This window comes from Anas acuta, chromosome 7, assembly GCF_963932015.1.
Source record: "Anas acuta chromosome 7, bAnaAcu1.1, whole genome shotgun sequence".
In the NCBI taxonomy this organism is placed as follows: Eukaryota; Metazoa; Chordata; class Aves; order Anseriformes; family Anatidae; genus Anas; species Anas acuta.
Window position 1 is genome coordinate 14663196 of NC_088985.1, and position 20231 is coordinate 14683426.

At 33.8% G+C, this 20231-nt stretch overlaps 1 protein-coding gene across 43 annotated transcripts in view; it reads left to right on the forward strand.

Annotated features, from left to right (window-relative positions):
* KCNMA1 (potassium calcium-activated channel subfamily M alpha 1) overlaps nucleotides 1-20231 on the forward strand; it is a 467608-nt gene that overhangs the window by 216735 nt on the left and 230642 nt on the right. Inside the window, exon 4 of one of the 43 annotated variants that reach the window (XM_068688935.1) lies at nucleotides 10958-11069. The exons of the other annotated variants lie outside the window; for them this stretch is intronic. Coding sequence (XP_068545036.1) covers nucleotides 10958-10961 — 4 coding nt within the window. The 3' untranslated portion in view covers nucleotides 10962-11069. Of the gene's footprint in view, nucleotides 1-10957; nucleotides 11070-20231 lie in introns of those variants that run through there. 43 annotated transcript variants of the gene reach the window in all.

Below are 20231 nucleotides of genomic sequence, written 5' to 3' on the forward strand. Positions count from 1 at the left end.
ATTGTCTCTTAGTACCACAAGTTATATATAGAACATTTTTGCATGCTAGCAACTAATGGAAGATTTTAGTCATGAAAGTGGAAAATCATTTAATGGAGAAATGACCATTTTAACATTCCTACCACTTAAATCCAGTCACATCCCAGTATGAAATGTTTCACCTATTACTAAATACTCTTTCATTCCTTTACTTATAGCAGGTAACTTCATAAAAAACTGCTTCCATGGATAATGGTATTTTGAAATACTAGGAATAGTCAAACATGAAAATTTTGCCCAAGATATATTGTCAATATCATCCACAAAATTATTTTATTTTTAGGGTAACAAATTAGTTTGAATAAAATACCATTCAAAGAAAAAGTTATAAGCAGTTACTCAGGAGAGTTTTGGTTAAGAAAGTGATCTACTTTAGTATGTAGTAGCATCATATATCCTAATAATAATTCTTTCCCAGTTCATGTTTCCTTTAAAACTTTTCATCACATACACAAAACTTTTCAACATTTTCTCTTACTTGCAATGGCAGTAGTAAAGGAACTGTTTGTGATGTGAATTTCCTTTTCTCTGATTCTGTTTTCTCTTCTGGGGGGTGCAAGGCAATGTCATATGCAACCATAGATATGAGCTGTGCTTTTCAGGCACAGAAATTCAATACTTCTGCAATAAAGCTTCTAATGACAAGCTATTGCTGCACTGTCTCTTGAAGTCTACCTCATTTATTGGAATTCCTTCCTGAAAAACTGGAATCCATGCAGAAGTAAAACTGAACAATGACAAGGTGAAAACATAAGTCTCACAACTTGCTTTGTTCTACTCACTTGAGGTTTTTAGTTTATTATTTTTAGGACTTGTTTGTATTTTCAAAGGCATTAGTGTAGTCATTACTAAATAGCTGTCTTTTTCCAGTACTGTCCCACATATTATACTTAATTAGAATTGTACATAAAAGTACCATCTGGCAATGAGAGTAAAACATCTTGATCTAAGAATAACAGTGCCATTGTGAATATGAAGATGTACACACAAGCATATAGGATCATGCTGAGCCCTGAGCTTGCTCTTAACTACTGCTCCTCTTAATAAGACAACTTTATTTCTTTTTAAACATGGGAAAAAAATAACTCTAATTTTTCATTCTACTTTTCTTTGTATATCTTAGAAAGTTTTGGAAGTATTTGCTACTTTTGCATATTGATTGTGTAAAATCCCATTTGTGTAGGTCAGATATCCAGGGAACCAAATGTAAAACTACCACACTTGTCTTAAGTACACTGTAAGGAAAAAAACTTTTTTTTTATATATGAACTTTGTGCTTCCCACAAATGTGTCTATTCTAGACTTTCCTTAAAATTTACCAAGTTTCAAAACTATCCAAATATCTTACATATCTTCATCTCTGAACCTTTTTCATCAATTATTCAACATGAAAGAGAATGAAAATATGTACTTTTAGTCACCACAAGTTCAGGTTTGATTGATGCTGGTCAAAACCTTCTCTGTGGGATTGAGTGAGCTTGACATACTTGGGACTGTATTGATTAAGAATTAATCCTTGAAGAGTATATAAGAACGTTATTTAAAACACAGTTTTAATTGACCAGATGAACTAGCTTTAGGGCTCTCTTCAAGGAAGTGGTTTATTGAGGTAGTGTTCTTTGACAATGAGTCACAAAGTTTATTCCAAACATGAATCAAATAATTTTATAAGGAAAATGAAAACATTTATATATATATATATATATATATACACATATATATTTGGCTGTCTAAAAATGACACACCAGTTGTATTCTTGTGTTAGGTTCTATATGTAGATGAGTTTTAGAAGGGTTGTCATTCCATCCTTGAGCTTCAGTGTCTCCTGGGGTGTCTTGCAGTTATTTTTTTTGTCTACTTTTTATTATCTAGAGTGAAGCAAGTCTTTGTTACCTACTTCTGCTTAATAACAGAAGCTATCAGAGACGCTACTCTAGAAATCGCTTGCCAAAAACAATGCAAGATGAGAAGTCGGGTTTTCTAGGATTCACATTGCAGCTTTTGTCATTGAATTGGAAAAGGTTAGGAAGCATGCATTAGAAATAAATATTCTTAGGAATTTACTCAATGACTGCACAAAGAGAAATTAGTAGCAAAGCAACTACATTTTCTTGGAGTGTTTTACTAGCAGAACTTATTTTGTTTTTCTATGTCATTTTTTTTTTTTCCCAAGTCCTTATAAATTCATTTATGCTGTGGGAATATTTGAGGATAAATTGTGATTGTGTATGATGTTTGGCTTGCCATTGTTTGCTACTGTTGCACTTTTATCTCATGAAAACATTTAATTTAGTGCAATAGTGTCTTCTGTAGAAATAAGACAAGCCTGATAAAGAATATATCTATAATTTTAGTATGGATACAGTTTGTCACTGCTCAGGAGGATTCAAATTTTTCTCATTTGTTTAGTCTGTATATATAGATCTATAAATAGGCATATATATAAACTTTATAGATACATCTGAGATATGAAGTTTAACTGAATAGGTAGTAAAAGTGTTCAAATGCCAAAAAAATATATATTTTAAGACATTGGTCTTATACTTTCATTACAGATCAGCCAGCTTTTCCACATCATGTGGACTAATCAACAGAACATTTTGGTAACTTCCTCAGTTTCATGACACTTATGAGAAAAATAAATAAATAAATTGAAATTTCAGTTGTAACTCAGAAAATACAATAGTTACATCTGAATTTCAGGTGAATCCCAGTAGCCTGATTTATAATAATTAAAATGTCAAAGATTCTCAGAAAAGCAACTCTCACAGTAAATTCAATTTTTTGATGTTTTATTTAACAAAAAATAGACTAACACGTTATTATAAGCTTTTGGTTAGAGTTTGCATATTTTTTTTTTTTCATGACACATGAATAGAGATGAAGCTGACTTTAAATTCTGGGATCTGGTTCAAGAAAATGTTAGATGATATTTACCATTGTTCAAATTTCTAAAACTGCAGTGGTCTGTGTCTTCACAAGTAGATTAAAACAGTATTATTCCCTCCATAATGATAATTCATTGTAAATAATAGTCTCATACAGAAAGTCCAAATCTCCCTTGGTATCCTGCAGCCAGTCTCCTCCTCAGTTTTGATTTTTTATTCATCTAAGTTTTGTTAATACTGCAGCAGCTTCCATGGGTTGCTTTGAGATGATAAATTTTGTCTAATGCTGAAGTAAATCGAAGTGAATTTTTTCTAACCACCTTTTCTCAAAAAACAAAAACAAAAAAGGGGGGAGGGGAATAAAGTAGGGTAAATTCTTAACGTGTTAGTTTTGTTTACTGCTCAGTAGTCAAACTGAGTGATTGGTTTTATTTTTGGAAATACAGAAAATCTAGGTTAAAAGTCTAAATGAAGCTCTCTTGGGTCATTACTTTCAAATCATTTTTTTTTTTTTTTTACTATTATAAAAGAAACATCATGTTAGCTGTTTTTACTGATGATTCTTGGCGAGTGATAATGTATGGTCTATAAGGATTCAACACCCTTTAAACTCATACATCATTGAATAAAGTTCTCAGTCATAAATGAAGGCAGACAAAGCTAGTTTTATCTTTGCAGTGTTTGTAGTAGACAACTGGGTGTACACCATTGTTGGTTTAATCAAAAGGGAATTTGCAGAACAAATCTTTATTTGTTGCAGTGGATTTTAATTTTCCTCATTGTTCTATGGAGTTTCATAGGAAAGCATCAACAGATTCAGTGGTCATTGTTGTGTGGCGTGCTAGAGTTGAAGGCAGGTAGGTGTGCAGTGCATGGGCTCTGAAGACAATTGGATAGAAGAAAGATGCATAGCCTTTGCTAGGTACAGATAATGTTATCTAAGAGAGAAATCCAGCAACAAAAATGATGTGATTATTTTAAGGCAAAAAGCAAAAATGATGTTGGGGTGGGGGGGGGCTGGGAGGGGGTGCAGTGAAACAAATAGCTATTCTCCATGTTTTTCTTAGCTGCCTATGTCAAAGGTAGAATTGTGTTGCAATGAACACTGTATATAGGAAAAAAAAATATCTGTGAAGTTTTGAGATTTCATAAATGGCAGCTTCTTAAGTCTTACATGAATTGGGATGTGAGGTAGTTGCAAAATTAAATGTTAACACAAATAATGCGTGACAAGATGTAAAATTTTATTTTACAGTGATTTTTTTTTTTTTTTTTAATATGATTAGGTATGATTGTATGTTCCCTAGGCTTATTGCTAGGTGTTTGTTTCTTGTGATACTGCAATCAATCATTATAGGTGTTATCTTAAACTGTTCATTCACATGCCGAATATACTGAAATGTACATATGGAATTTAGATGCATGTTTTCTATACTGTCCATCTCATAATTCTGTGTTTGCATTTCTTCTCTGACATACTCAGAGAACTTAAATTTGGTAAATTATATGCACTAAAATGTGCAAAACACTGCCTGAATAGCTCTTCCATTGTACTTAGGAGTTGAGGAAGATTCTAAAACTCCTTCAAAAAAAAAAGTGTTGTGTTATCCAGCTAGGTTATTATCATAAATAGAGTTAATTCCTCTCTATTTGTTAATCATATTGGTGAATCAACATTGGATTAGAATGATTTTTATTAGCTGTAAATAATCACTAGTTAGGCAACGTGTAAATATTCTGTTTTCTCAAGATAAAATAATGCAGTATGGCTGATGCTGTAGAACTTTAATCATCTTTGTGGCCCTTTGCTGATTTCGCTCTTCTGTGTCATTGTCTCTTGTGTATGGAGAGCAGACCCAGGCCTCTGGATGTGACCTCACCAGTATTGAACAGAGAGGAAAGATAAATTCCCAAATTCCCTAATGTAGCCCAGGATGCTGCTAAACCTTTATAGCAAGAGCACATTGCTGGCTCATGTTGATCTTGTCCATCAGGACCCTTTTTGGCAATGCTGCTTTACAGCTGGAGCCAGATACATGATAAGGAATTGAAGTTCAAGATTTTTATTTTTATTTTGTTATTTTTATTTTATTATTCCAAAAATATGCCAGTAATTTTAAATAGCAAAGGCTTATAAATGCAGTGATATTTAGTGAATTTATTTGTATGAAAATCTTGCCAGGTAGGCCTGTATATTAATGCATCACTTGAATTAATAGTGTTTATACTGAAAACAGCCAGCTTAAGAGTTTGATCTTCAAGAAGTTAGGTCATTATTTTTCATGAGCTAATACTTATACAGTTTGAATTCTCTTGGAATATTACTTAGAAAAATCAGAGCTTAATATTTCAAGAATCAGATCCCTTTTTTTTTTTCTTTGCACTTTGCCATTAGTGCTATCTTACCCAATTTGTGCTGAACAGCTGAAATTTGTTTTTGACATGGACAAAAATCTGTATCCCTGGCACATTGGCAAGAGGGCATGGCGTGTTGCTCCACATAGTTCATCTGTTTGAAGGATGAAGGAGGAACTTCTAAATGAAGTGTTGTCTAATTTAAATACTCTTTCACCTATATTTACATTATAAGGCTGTTTCAAAAGAGCATGATTTTACACAGAAACCATGTTTCATATTTTTTTGTGAGGAGGAAATGAAAAGATTACAGCAGTGTAATTTTTAGACTATGGACAGTAGAGCATCCACAGACATGATAATTCTTCAAAGCATGTATACGTATTTTTGCTACATCATTGTATCCAAAATAAGCAGAAAAACTGAAGAAAGAGGTAGAAAAGGAGAATGATCAAAAGTTTAGTTATCCATCTTCTAGTGAGGGATAAGTTAAAAGAAAGAGGAGTGGTTTTTGTTCGATCGGGGAAGAAAAAAACCCTTCCATGTTGTGTTGTAGGGAGAGCAGATATGACACCATTCCAATGTAAATGGAGGGGTAATCAAAGGTCTTCTCTGTGGTGTCTGAAAAAATTGTAAAATGTGTACAATTTACAACTGTGTAGGTTTAGTTTGGATATTAAAAAAAAATTGATAGTTATGAAGTATTGGAAAAGATAACCTAGAAAGTTGTGGAATTTTCTGTAAAACAAGCTTTGAAGGAAAACAAAACAAAACAAACAAACATTAAATAACTGATAGTTTAGTTTAACGTACACTTGGTCACTTGGTGATACTCCAAATGGTAGGATGTTGGGCTAATTTATTGACATGTCTTTATTTCATTGATTCTAGAATTCCAGCAAAGTTGTATGTTCAGAATGTGAAATTCCCATTTTCTCTACCTATTTTCCATTTTGATGAGTACGTAACAGTTTGGACTATTAGACAAAATTAATCTCTTCCCACCTTTTTTTTCTTTTTAAAATATTTATGAGGATTTGTGTGGTAGAGTCTGTTGGCAGTCGAGACACTTTACTGATATCCTGCATTTTTATTTACCTTCCGTTCTAGAATTTCTTTAGATTTCAGTGTTTTTTATTCTCCTTAATCTTTCTAGATTTCAGTAACGAGATGTACAAATGTTTCTGTTTCATCTCTTACCTAAGCTTTTCAGCTTTTTTTCTTTTATTGCCTTTTATTTATTTATTTATTGACTATGGTATGGTAGGTTTCCTGTTTAAAAAAGATGGGGAAAGGAAATAAAAAATTTTTTTTTTGACAATTTCAACACAAAATAATATATATATATATTAAAAAAAAAAAAAAAAAAAGATCTTGATGATGTAGTTTGTAAAAAGACTGGAAATTAGAGAAATTAGAGAATTGGCACAGTTGGGCTTAAATGTGCTTTTACCATGAGAATATTTATGCTAGAGTGGAAAAATTAAAGAAGAAAGGGATATCTAGAAGCTCCTTAATGATGCTGCAGATATAGATGCTTCCCTGTGTAACATCTAACACAGAACTTTGTGTTATCAGGTCCAGATCTTCACAATTTGTGTTTTTGTTTTGTTTTTAGAAAATGGTGATTTGTAGAAATTTGATATTTTTAAATTCATTTGATTGGTGTTTGAACACAGTCATTCCAGTGCTACAGTGACATGAAACACTAATTTTTAATCTTGAACATATTTAAATATTGACTGTTTTTATTAAAAAGCTACTTTTAAACAAAAGTATGTCTACACTTACTAAGGAAAATTGGAGATGTTAAATTAGCTTCAGTTTCACTGCTGAAGGTTCTGTTGTTTTGTTTTACGGGTTTTACCTTTTCTGAGGTTCAATGTTGATTTGGTGGATTCTGGCTTAGCTAGCTTCTCCAGCAACTCTGTAGTTACTAATTTTATAGTATTTCTATTGAACGTGTTGCTTAAAATATTTTCCATATTATAAACACCCTTTACTATAGTGTTGCTTTTGGTCAGAATGTAGAAAGGAAAAGCCCCTGTTCTAATATATGAGCTTTCTTTCAAATAATTTTATTCTTTCACCAAAAGGGGGGAAGGAAAAAGCATCACACTCCATTACTCAATATCTAATTTAATGACAGCAGCATGTTTGTTTTGCCTAACATAAGCTTCACACTTTTACACCAATACAAATAGTTCTGTTGATCTTTCTAGAACTTTTGGATCTTTTTGAACTTGTTTAGGTTGCTTGGGTCTGAGTAGCAACTTCTACGTCTCTTTCTGTTTAGTTACTATCAATTGGTCTTCATTCAAATTTGCTCACTTTAAAAAGTATAGTGCTTTAAAATTCCTCTATGTTTAATGTTAAACCAAAATTTTTGTAGTCTTTAGGCACTATTTTGAGTGTTATCTTACTCACTTGATTTTTCTTTTATTAATATCCTATTCTTACGGTGTCACTGGCATGAGATGTTTTTGATTCCTTTTGTTTGTCCATTTCCATTCCTGTTGTTTGTGCATAGGTTTCTGCACTTTGCCTTTCATTTATCAAATAGCTTCCCTTAAGCAAAATTTGAATATTGTAATGAATTCATAGAATCAAAGAATGATTTGGTTTGGAAAGGATCTTAATATCATCTAATTCCAACCCCCCTGCCATGGGCATGGACACCTTCCACTAAACCAAGTAGAAGGAATTCCTCAGTTTTGTTCATGCAGTTTTCTTAGATGATGCTGGTGTCCATTATTCAGTACCCTGACCTGTGAAGACTGGTTTATTGTAGCCAAATACTCTGTTGTACTGTGCTGTGTATGTGCATAGGAGCTTCAGGTTTCCGAATTCAGTTTTCTGAGTAGGTCTTGCAATTGTTCTAACTCATACTGTTTGGCTGATTGCATTTCTTAATTTCTTTCAAAACAAAATTGGGCCTGATTCTGGTCACTACTTGCCTGCCTTCTGAGAGATGCAGACTATCCTTTCCAGATCTAGCTTGCTCAGTTTATGCAATTAAATGCAACTGGCAGAATTTCAAGTGAAGCTTTTTTTTGTTTATTTTTTGTAGCAGTGGAATAGAGCAGAGAAGGGAAATTCTGTACCATGTGTTACAGTAAACTATCAACTAGATGAGTGAAAGGGAACTAAATGCAAGTAGATTCCAAATATATGTTGAATGAAGAACTAGATACGTTTACTTTTTAGTTGTTTGATACAGTATGCACACATGTATGTAGCATGATCATCTCAGTACTAATTTGGTATATCCTGACCATAAAGATTGGCTTTAATGCTGTCCATTGCAGCATCTTTTTCATCTTGAGTCTTTAATAATGTGGTGATTGATGAAAATGTGAACTGTAATAACATTGTACAGATTAATAAAACTGGCATGTTGAAATCTCCATATTTCCATAAATCTTTCCTCTGGAAAATTTGCTACTCTGAAAAATCTGTGTTGTACCATTACTTCTGAATGCTAAAAACTCCCTAAGAGACCTTGTAACATATTTAGAGAATTTTCAAGTCTTTATTTCAAGATTTTGTTTCCTCTTGTTTCAAGTCTATTTAACCCTGTGTTTTCTGGTTACAAGGAAACATGAACGATATCTAGACTGATGTCAAGAACCAGTTTTATAGATAGAGGGTGAAACTGTTGCAACCTGAATGTTATTGAATCATGTACTGTGAAAGAAGTAAGTTTGCATCCTCTATTGGATTTGGTAGAATATTCTCCAGTTCTGTAGTTACAGCTCTATCATTGGCTCTGGTGAGAAGACAGTGCTTCCAGCACATTCATATTCCTTTTGCACAGTCATATTCTTTCTGTGTCCTAATCAATCTGATATGTTTTTGGGTCACAGGACTGTGCTCAGCCTTGTAGAAGAGTATAACTGAGAATTCAGGTGATTTGTCTGTGATTTTTTTTCACCTTTTTCTGTTGAAAGTGATGAAAAAAGTAAGGAGTTTTTCCTCATTTTTCTGTAAAAATATCTTCTGTAATATAAAGGTGACTTGTACGTCCTGGAACACTGAAAGGAAACGGAGACCATGTTTTTACTTGAAGGATCTAAGCCTGTGGTGCAGCAAAGATATCTGTAGGATTTTAACCAAAAAATATATATATATTTTTTTTTTCTAGAAAATAGTCTTGGAAAAAAAAAAGTTACCTTTTAACATGCTCACATTTTCTAGCACAGTTTATCATTTATGAGGATAAATTCAGAGAGTCTCAAAAGACTCTGAGATGGATCCAGGCACAAGGAAGATGTGTGACCCTTTCTGGCCTGTACAGACTCTCTTTTTCATAACCACTCTGTAGTTCACGGTAACACAGATATGAGTTTGTTTTTTAGTGTAGCTGATCAAGAGGAATAGATTTTTATTTTTATTTTTTAAATCCAGTGGCTGTGTGTAGGTACCCAGGAAAGCTTCTGACAACTTGCAGAAAGATGCTAGCGTTTTGTAGCTTATCAGAAAATGAATCTAACATGTATTTAGTACCAACACAGAAAATGTAAAACAAAATTCTTCTTTCGCTTGCTGTGTTGCAGATCAGTTCTTTGATCTCAACAGCAAATGTCATTCAGTGCAAGAAAGTTTATATTGGTGACTCTGGAGCTGTTCTCAAGTAGATTTGGAGGCATGAAAAATCTATAGTCCCCCAGAAAAGCCATGCTTTTTAGGAGAACGGATAATTCATTTTTTTCTCCTCCAGGTTTTACTGTCTACTGTACTGTTTCTTCCTGCAGCTCTGCATGGGAATGTTAGCAAAGAGTAAGATGTAAATGAGATTAGAACTATTATAGCAATGAAAAACAAGAAACTGGTAATCCATCTTCTTTTAAGTTTCTCAGTGGTTTGCACTGCTGTGTGATAATCTGCATTTGAGGAGAGAATTCTTTTGCCCTAAGATTCTGTTGCATGTATTTATTTATTTATTTTGAATGCTGTTATGCTTTATGTGGGATATCTGAGCTCCATAAACAGGAAGGGAAAAAAAGAAAGAAAGAGAATAGCTTGACAAAGAATGTATACCAGAATGTTGACTCACCTGGCAAGTTTTCACAGAGCAAGCAATCATTGATAAAGGTAGTGAAACTGGCTAGTATTCAACATCCCTCTGTGCCAGATTACATTTTTCTTTCCCATTGAATTGTTTCTGCCTTTGTGCACTGAGAAAGCAAAAGGCATCAGGTTGATTCCTGACTCTTCATTGTTTACTCACTCTGTTTTGGGGAGATCGTCCCTATCTGCTTTAAATTTCATTAGTGTTTGTAGGGCAATATCTCAAAGCTTGATTTTTGCAAGAGCAAAAAAGGCTTCAGTTCCCCTGAAGGCTCCAGGCAGATGCCTGACATAATCAGGCAACAGGAGAAAACCATATTTCTCAAAAACAAGTTTTTAAGTTCTGTAGTTTGTTGTCTGCTGCCCTGCTTTAATAAATCTTGTATTAGTTTTGATACAATACTTGCTTCATATCTTTGCAAGAACTGCAAGGAACTGGTCTGTGAGGACAGTGAAACCAAAGTGGTAAAAGTATCTCTGTTATCTCAAAAACTTACAACCAATGTCCTTTGTTAATTTCCATCTGTGTTTTTTTTTTTCTTTTTTTTTTTTTCCTGAATCAGTGCAAAGACTGATGCTACTACTATTTTCCTTGTCTTCCCTAGGTAGCAATATAAAATGTTCTTTGGACGTTAGTCTGAAGAATATGCTTCAAGGAATAATTGTACAGTGTTTCCATGGTAAAATAAAATAAAATCGGTAGATCGCAGTTTCTTATTCCTGTGGTTTGCTAGTCTTCTACATTTATGTTTATTTTAAAATTATATTTAATATGTTTTACAGCACAACATGTTATGCAGCATCTGAAGAGCAAACTGTTAGTTGGCAGCTAGAGATACAATTCACTAATTACGATTGTCTCTCTGAATAGTAATTTACTGTCTTTAAAATAGCAACAAAAGAATGAGTTTATTGACACCATGATACTCATATGCATGTTCTTCTGGTAATTAGTAACCTAAGAAACGTGGTTTAAAAAGTTTATGCTAGTATTTAATTGCAGCTTAGATTCACTGGGAACATATTCATAGATAATCTGTCCAATGTTTATTTTCCAACTCCTATTATATGTAATAATTTGGAGGTCAATTTGTGTTAATAAAACTATGTAGATCACATTTGTTGCTCTGTTTCACTTTCTCTGTTTTTACAAACTCATGCAGTGCTACTTTGTGTTTATAGTATTGCTGTGGGGACGTATTCTTAAATTACATATTACATTCTGTTCAAAACGATACCAGTATATTGTAATTCAAATACAGGTTAAAACCTTTTGTTAGTTCACATACCTTTCCTCTTTTCAAATTAAACTATGCATTTTTTGTTTCTTCCTGGAGTATCTGAGAATGCATCTACAAGTACTTCATCCAATGTTTTCTTCTCCTTCAGACAGATATGTTACGCACACTGAATTAACAGCATTCTTTCTTACTACTGAACAAATTTATAAATCCATCTAATATAGAAAAGGAGATAACTTGGACAGTGTTTTTAAAAGGATAGATACTATTTTCAAAGAAGTATTTCACTACATTTCTGTTATCAAAGCATGTCTTGAATGGAGGTTTGCCTTTTAGAGTTGAGTTTAACATACACACTCAGTGCCTTATCCCCTAATTTTCAAGTTACAAATACAAATAAAGATACGATCTCTTTTCCTTTTCTTCTTCCCTTTTTCTCCTGACAGCTTGACAAATTGTAGCTTTTGGGACACGCCAGTAGTTGATGAGTCATTTGTGCTTAAAAATAGAATTCCTTGCAGCAAGGACACCCATTCCACTTTTTTCCACTTTTGACGCATATGTTGTTTCTGACAGAGATGCAGGGCCAACTATGCCATGTTAATTAAGCACCTAAGGAAAAAAAAAATCTCTTTCTTCAGTAAATACCAGACCTGGAACCCAACAACAATGAAAACAGAAGTAGGAAATTCCGTATATGTAAATACTTGATTTTTTTGTTTGTTTGTTTTTTATTGTCCTATATGTTAATGACTTTTTTTTTTAGCTTTTCTGAGGTAACTGTCCACTTTCTTTCTTCTTTCTTTTTTTTTTCTTTTTTTTTTTTTTTTTTTAATAAAGTCCTCTGAGACCTGACAGAACACCACCTTCACCAAGAGAACTGTAAGGTCTCAATGGTATGTACAGAAAAAAAAGCACTAATGGAACATTACAATACTGTTATCTTGTTATTTGTGAAGTGCTTTAAATATGCAGAGACAGAGTGCTGCACAGAGAACTGTGAGAACTGTGATCAATTGATCAGCTATATTCAGCACAAGGTGAAAGTGAGGGACTAACCTCTACTAGCCTAAAAAAGAGATTACTTTGTGTGATTATATGTTGCTTTGTGATCATGTTCACTTAATTGTTTTTTTTTTTTTTTGTTTTTTTTTGTTTTTTTTTTTTTCCCCTCTTATCAAACCTAGTGCAATTAGAGGGAGCAGGTCAAATTCTGTCCTTTAGCAAAATTGTTAGCTTGTGGCATATCTGTGAATCTTGTAATGGTAGGAATATTTTCGCTTCAAAAATAAGGGCCAGCCACTTGTGTGGAATGCTTTGCAAGCACATTAAAATGGATTAACACAGAGTTCTGGAGATTTGTAGACTTGCTTTTCTCACAGGATCTCCACTTTGGTAAACATTAATAAATAGTGGGTTTCTATGTATGCTGCTTTGTTTTTGTCATCCATAAAATAATTCTTATAATTCATAAAATTGCAGGAGTTTGCAAGAGACAATGTAATACTTGTAAGATTCACTACATAAAGGATTTTGATGCTAATGGCCCTAAAAAGTATTGCACAGTGTTGTTCTTGTTATCCTTTTGAATTTCATATTTTCTTGAAAAAAGGGAGTTTTCTACTCACATTCTTTGAATCTGTATGAGTTATACACCATGTCTTTTGAAAAAAAAATTAATATTTTTAACAAAGATGGTTCAGTTTCTATGCCTATGTGAGAATATTATTATAAGAATAAGGTTCTATCTTGGTTTTATCAAGGTGTTATCTTGGCTTACCATAATTAAAATTAATTTGCAAAGGCTGCCTGGGAAATTCTTTGAACCATGAAATCTGACTGGAGATTAGAGTTCAACATATTAGCTGATTTTTGTTGTTGTTGATCTTGAAAAAGTCAGAAATAGAGCTGAGTTAAATTCATCTTGACTGCTGTTGCTGACTACTTATCCAATATGAAATTGTGGCATATTTCATGTTTTTAATTTGTGCTTAAATATATATGAGGTATTGTGATATCTTAGGTAGAAGATTTCTTCAATATTTCTTTCCATTATTAGAGTTCTGTAGTAGGCTGAGGAAAATGCTGAGAGAAATTGTGAAATACCATTGGTTATGAAATTTAAGGCCAAGGGCCTACTGTGATTGTTAGTCCACATTCGTTAATGTAGTCATCCCTGTATTATTTATCTTCAAACAAGTATCTTCTGATTAGAAAGCTATTTTTTTTATATTTACAATCTGTAAATAAACAATCTTTTTATTAAAACTAAGAAAGGTTGTTTCATACAAATCATCACTAAATATAATATAAGGTGATAATAGGAGGTGTAGACCAGTGAATATATAAACAGTATGGTTTGGAATATGTGAGTTAGGTGTGTGGTTCCCCCCTCCAACCACCACCACCACTTCCTTTTCAAGTACTGTTGCTAAGTCACCAGACTGTGAACAGTGACAGGATATATTTTCCAGTACTTAAATGGAAACAAGTCTATATTTGACATAAACTACTGAATTCCTTTAGTAGGAGGGAGAGCATTTGTGTCTGTTTTCTGTCATCCTAATATTTCAAATAAAGATGAGTAGGATTAACTAGCTTTGAAACAAAGTTGAAAGGCTTTTTATGTAGTGATGATGTTTTTGGGTATGGTAGCACTGAAACAGACTGATAAAAGGCAGAAGGAATAAATATTTCTCAGAAGAGATTAGAAAGCATGATTATTCAGAAAATTAGGTGTCATTTGCATTTCTTCAACCCTATTTCCCCTCCCCTTCCCCCCAAAAAAATGAGTAGATTCTCTGTCTGACCATACAGAAACAAAATGAGATGTGCAAATCAGTGTGGCCTTTCTTGCAGTCACTATTAATGCTAAAGCTTTTACAGATGAGTTCTAAATAAGATTTTGATGAGGTATGCTGTCAGAGCATAGGTAGAATAACCCAATTTATTCTCCTACATGTATGTGCTGACCTTGTCCATGAAATAAACAGCACTCAGTGAGAACAGGAAGACATACTGAGGTAGAAAAGGTTCTTTTGTCACATAACAGTTTTACTGTTAGTAATTTATTAGTGTGCTTTCTTTTTTTTTTTCTTTATCACATTGCAAGTGATTTGTCCACAAAACAGATTTTTTTTTTTTTTTGGCTTCCAGCTTTGAACAGGATAAGTTTGTAAAAGATTTTTATTATTTTTGTTTTTATAATCCCCCTAGCTTGTCATTGCACCTTTGTGTCCTTTATCAATAGATTCAGTAGCATCTGTATAAGGAAGACTAGGACTGTATCAAATGCAAATCCCCTTTCTTCAAAGAATCCTTACATCTTCCACTTCAAAGCCAGCAGTCTGTGCCAGATTCATCAGTGTGAAGGACAACAGTACTGGATAAGCATCCTAGGGATCAGTAGGATTTTCTAGGTAGCAAGGAACTTAGGAAAAGTCTGTTTAATTCTTCTCTCATACCTGTGCAAGTTTGGAGCAAGTTTACCGAAGCCAAAAAAGTTACATAGTGACTATCTGGAGAAATGGCAATTGAATCAGTTTGTAATGACTGACATTTTAAATAATGCTAGTCCAAGTAAGAAATCCCTTATCTTTAAATAAAATAATTAAAATTGCAAACATGAAAAGAAAATCTATGTCTACATTAGAAAGTACTTACTCCTAGTCAGTGAAGATTTTTCAGCAAGTGAGGGCTATTTGGTGTGTCCTGGCAGCACATCTTCCTATCCAGTTATATCCAGAAGGAATCTATTTTGTGTGCTCTAATACTACTCTGCAATAGAAACTAAAATTCCATAGATGGGCATGGTCAGATTAACTTCAAAAACATGGTTTGGTTCCCAACTTAAAATGCTAGCAGATTCGCGGATTCTGTAAGCTTCCAGACCCCTACTACTGTTAAGTTTAGCAGAAATTACTGAAGAAACGTCAAATATTGGCAGGATGAAAGGAAGTGCGGTGTCAAGAGTTGGACTTGATGATCCTTAAGGGTCCCTTCCAACTCAGGATATTCTATGATTCTAAGAGTTTTCAAATGTATTTTTTTTTTTCCCCTAGCATGCAGAAAAACAATGTGCTTTGTTGCAAACATTTTCCTCTTAAGTATCACAGAACTCAGAATTTCCACACATTTTTATCAACTCCCAGTTATGGCTTTGACAGTGTCTTGAGCAGTTATTCATCACAGTTGTAGAATCATAAAATCATTAAGGTCTGAAAAGACCTCCAAGATCATCTAGTCCAACCACAACCATACTACCAATATCACCCACTAAACCATGTCCCTAAGCACCACCTCCAATCTTTTCTTAAACACCCCTGGGGATGGTGACTCCACCACCTCCCTAGGCAACCCGTTCCATTGCCTAACTACTCTTTCTGGGAAGAAATGTCTCCTAATTTCCAACCTAAATCTCCCCTGGTGCAACTTGAGGCCATTCCCTCTAGTCCTATCACTAGTTATGTGTGAGAAGAGGCCAACCCCCAGTTCCTCACAACTCCCTCTCAGGTAGTTGTAGAGAGCAGTGAGGCCTGACCTGGGCCTCCTCTTCTCCAGACTAAACAGCCCCCGTTCCCTCAAATGCAATAGCTTATCTTAATAAACATTCACAAAATGACTTTTTGTTTTAAGTCTATTCTGCTGTTATTTCATGTAGCTTATAGCTACTGTTTTACTTTAAGACCATATGACATAGAAATTTCAATTTATTACTTGAATTTAAGGCCACCTTTGCTGCAATCATTTTTACTTCTTGGTTGACTGTACTTAGTGAAAATTATTTGTAGTATGATATTGATCTTATTTTGCTGTTTCTGGCCTTGTAGTCAATCATATAAAATCTAGATATCTGGACTGTATTTTAGTTCTACCACAAACTTTAGTTATTGCCATATGCAAGCTGCTTACAACCTGTTTTTTTCAGGGGTGCTAAATATTTGTAGCTTCCACTGAATTTATAGGGAATATTATACTCAGAAATCTAGCTATTAGCCCTATTGTGTTATTATTTATTTATTTCTTTATTGGATAATTGATATAGACAAGATGTAATTGGGGAATACAGTAAATAGGATAAGATTGAGAGACTTTACTGTGGAGCATCTAAATTCTGTACATCAGTTCTGAGGTGTGATCTGAGAGTTGAAGAAAACCTTACTTTCTATGTGTTACTTTCTGTAATGCACTGAGGTCTTACTCATTCCTGTAGTTTGGTGTTGCTGAATGGAAGGTACCACACGGAAAAAAGTTTGCAGTAATTAGGAAATTATAAATAGGAAATGAATTAATAAATACAGAAATAGTTGTGCTTTGGCGTTTTTGTAATGTATAATTAAAAAAAAAAAAAAAAGGAACAAAATAAAAAAAATCTCTGGAAATTTCTCATTTTGATGTGAATCAGTGAAGCCAAAGTTAACTTTCCTTTGATTACTCAGGGACTGATAATGTTGGGACTTTCCAAAGAACTAAAGGGAATATATTTCATACTTCATATCATGACTCAGGGTACATACCAGTGGCTGTTTCCTCTTCTGTTGTCACAGTGATATGATACTTCCTTGATTCAAGATCTTGGTGCAAATGTTATGCAGTAGTATGGTACCAGCTGGAACTAGTTATAACTAGCGTTACTTTGTCATGCCAAATATTATATTACAAAAGAATAAGGGTAAGGCAGGAAGGGAGACATAAAAAGTTCTTTCTTATCTCTTTTGCAGTCTGACTCAAGAAAAATATCTGTGACTCAAATGTACATTCCTTCAAAAACTATAATGTTTATTGACCTGTGCCAGCTGTTGCACTGTCTCCCCCTCTTCCCCTCTATTTCACCATGTGTTTGCATTTTGTGTTTACTTCACAGAATTACGAGCATGGAATTTTTTAGGATTTTTTTACACTTCCGATATCTCATTTTCCTAATACTTTGTTCAAGTTGTCCAGATGCTTAAAATAAAAATTGCTTAGATTTACTGTGGCTTTAGCTGCAGAATCATAGGACCAAAAGAGTCTTCAGTAGCTTGGATTCACTCCAAAGATGGGACAGATGCTATTTACACATCTGTCTTTCCTTGGAGGTTTTCCTGCAGAAAGTCAGATTCAAGTTTTAGTAAAGATGTCTTAAAACTCTCTTGGTGCTGTTGGATAGGCACATATAACTTGTTAGCAATTTATCAAGCCTCTGCCTCCACACACTGCAGCGCACCTTCAGCTCCAGCAGCTGGTTACAGGTTTTGTGCCATATCAGGCATTGCATGATCTTTGCTACAATGTTGTTTCTATGTAACTCGAGATCAAAAGGCATTATGCTTAACTTTGCCAGAACTGTAATGATTCTGGAGGGGATCAGTAGGATAGTCTTTGTGTTAGAAATAGGTGATTGCCTGTAGTTGTGTAAAAAAACTTCATTTTTTCAGTGCTTTGGTTTGAGTAGGCCAAGGAATACTGAAGGTCCAGCTGAAGGAAGTCTCTTTCAGACATCTGAATATAAACTTTAAGTTCCAGTAATAGGAATCCTTCTGTGCGTTTTAAAATGATTTAAGCTGTGCTGTTAGACATCCTGTGGTTAGTGTGCCAATCCTCATTGGACAGGTTTCCAGTTTTGATATTAGGTTCAGGAATACTGATTGCAACAGTATCTAGCCACCCTGGACTTATGTTTAATAAGAAATAATGTATATATATGAGTTAGAGAATTAAGAAAATTCAGATCCAGTTAATTTCTTTTATTGGCTTAGTGTGAGGTTTTTTTTTCTGCTTGTCCTTTCTGTCCACAGTAGAAATTCTTGCTTGTACTGGCAAAGTGGCCCTTGATGGTACTCACACTCAGATGACTTGTCTCATACTGTGATCTGTGATGAGGTTTATGATCACATCAAAGTTTATGTCTGGGAGAGAGTTGTATTCTTTGATTAATTGTTTATCTAAACTCTGCACTCCTGAACTCCATAACTCAGATTTTTACTATTATTTTTCTTGTAAACTTCAAACTCAAAATTTCTTCTGTTATCACTGACTGATACACTGGTCTATACTAAAGAGGAAATAAGATGTTATTTAGCAAAGCCAAGCTTCCTAGGATGTGTAACAAGTTTAATTGGTAGGCCAATTATTGTACTTGAGTAGGTCCCAGAATTGTGGGCTCATTTTGGGCTCAGTTAACTAGCTAATAAACAGCATTTAGTTAGATCTTTGTTGCATGAAATATTTTTCCAGGCAATTTAATTCTAACCTGTGGCAAACTGACACTACCCAGTCCAAAATATTTTGAAAGGGTCTGAACTTTTAGATGGCTCCATTTCTTTCTGAAGTGCTGTAAGGGTAACCAAATTTGCAAATATGGTAGAATTTTTGCCAATTTTTATATTTAATTAAAAATAGAAGTGTGTCTTCCTCCTTCACCCTTGCTGCTCATACCCCTTGTGCCCTTGGTTTTTCAAAAATCAGATGAATGGGCAGATGTGGTTTTAGGACAAGGATTCAAAAGCTTTAGAAGGCTTAGTGACTGAACGTTGCTGGGGCATTAATTGTTAAGATTAAACAGCATAACACAGTCACTTCTTGTGCTGTGGTGATTTCTATTGTTGAGGATATGTTATAGTTTGATTTATAAAAGATATATTTGCTTCTAAAATGAGTAACTCAATTTAATTAGCAAGAGATTATGTAAATGAACACAAAATGTAAAGACAGAGTGCTCCTTCCCACTACATAATATTCATATCTGATAGCTGGGTGTATTGCTGTACTTCCTTCTCTTTTGGCAAAGTTATCTTGTCTTGCCCAGTGTAAAATGCCTGATAAAATTTCAGGACATGTGGATGATTCTGAAAACATTTGTAGCAAAGGTCATTTTGGAATGCAGAAGATGCAGAAGACGGTAGAGAGAGTAGTCATAAAGCTGTGGGATGTATATGGTAGATTGGGCTGTTTTTCAGTTTCTGTTTGTCTTTTTTTTTTTTTTTTTTTTTTTTTAAGATTTAAGTGGTAACAAACCTGCAAGTATAGTTTATAAGCCCTATCATTTTACATACGTAAAAAATCTCAGTGGTGAATTTGTTTATGTCCTCTTAGTAGTAATATGAGTTTGCACCTATAGCACCTATAGTCAAGAGACTAGGTATGCTTGGGAGAGACTGAGGAGTAATAAATTGGAGACAGTAATGAGTCAGAATATACATTGAAATGGGGGATTGGTCTTCCTTTGTAAGCATATGATTTCTTGATCAGAAGTTAGCAGACAGAATATCTGATGTCAATATTACACTGGCCGTATTTTTAGAAGGTTATATGTATCTCTTGTGATCTGTTTCCAAGCACTGATACTATTTAGACAAGTAGGTGAAGACCTAAATTTAGTGTCTTACTGGAAAAATGACATCAAGATCATTACTTGTCAAGGTACAAAGTAAGGTGTTTCCTTACTGGGGAAAAAAATAAAAGATGACTTTTTGAGTGATTCATTTTCTTAACTACAGATTATATACATGTATATACATATAGAAATAAATATATAAATATATATTTATAAAGCTCATTTATAAGCTTGTATTTTAAAAGGTAAAACAAGCTACTTCCTGAACTTTCAAAAACTTTGGTAGTGAGATATTAGGTTCAGATGCCTATTGTTTATTTTCTT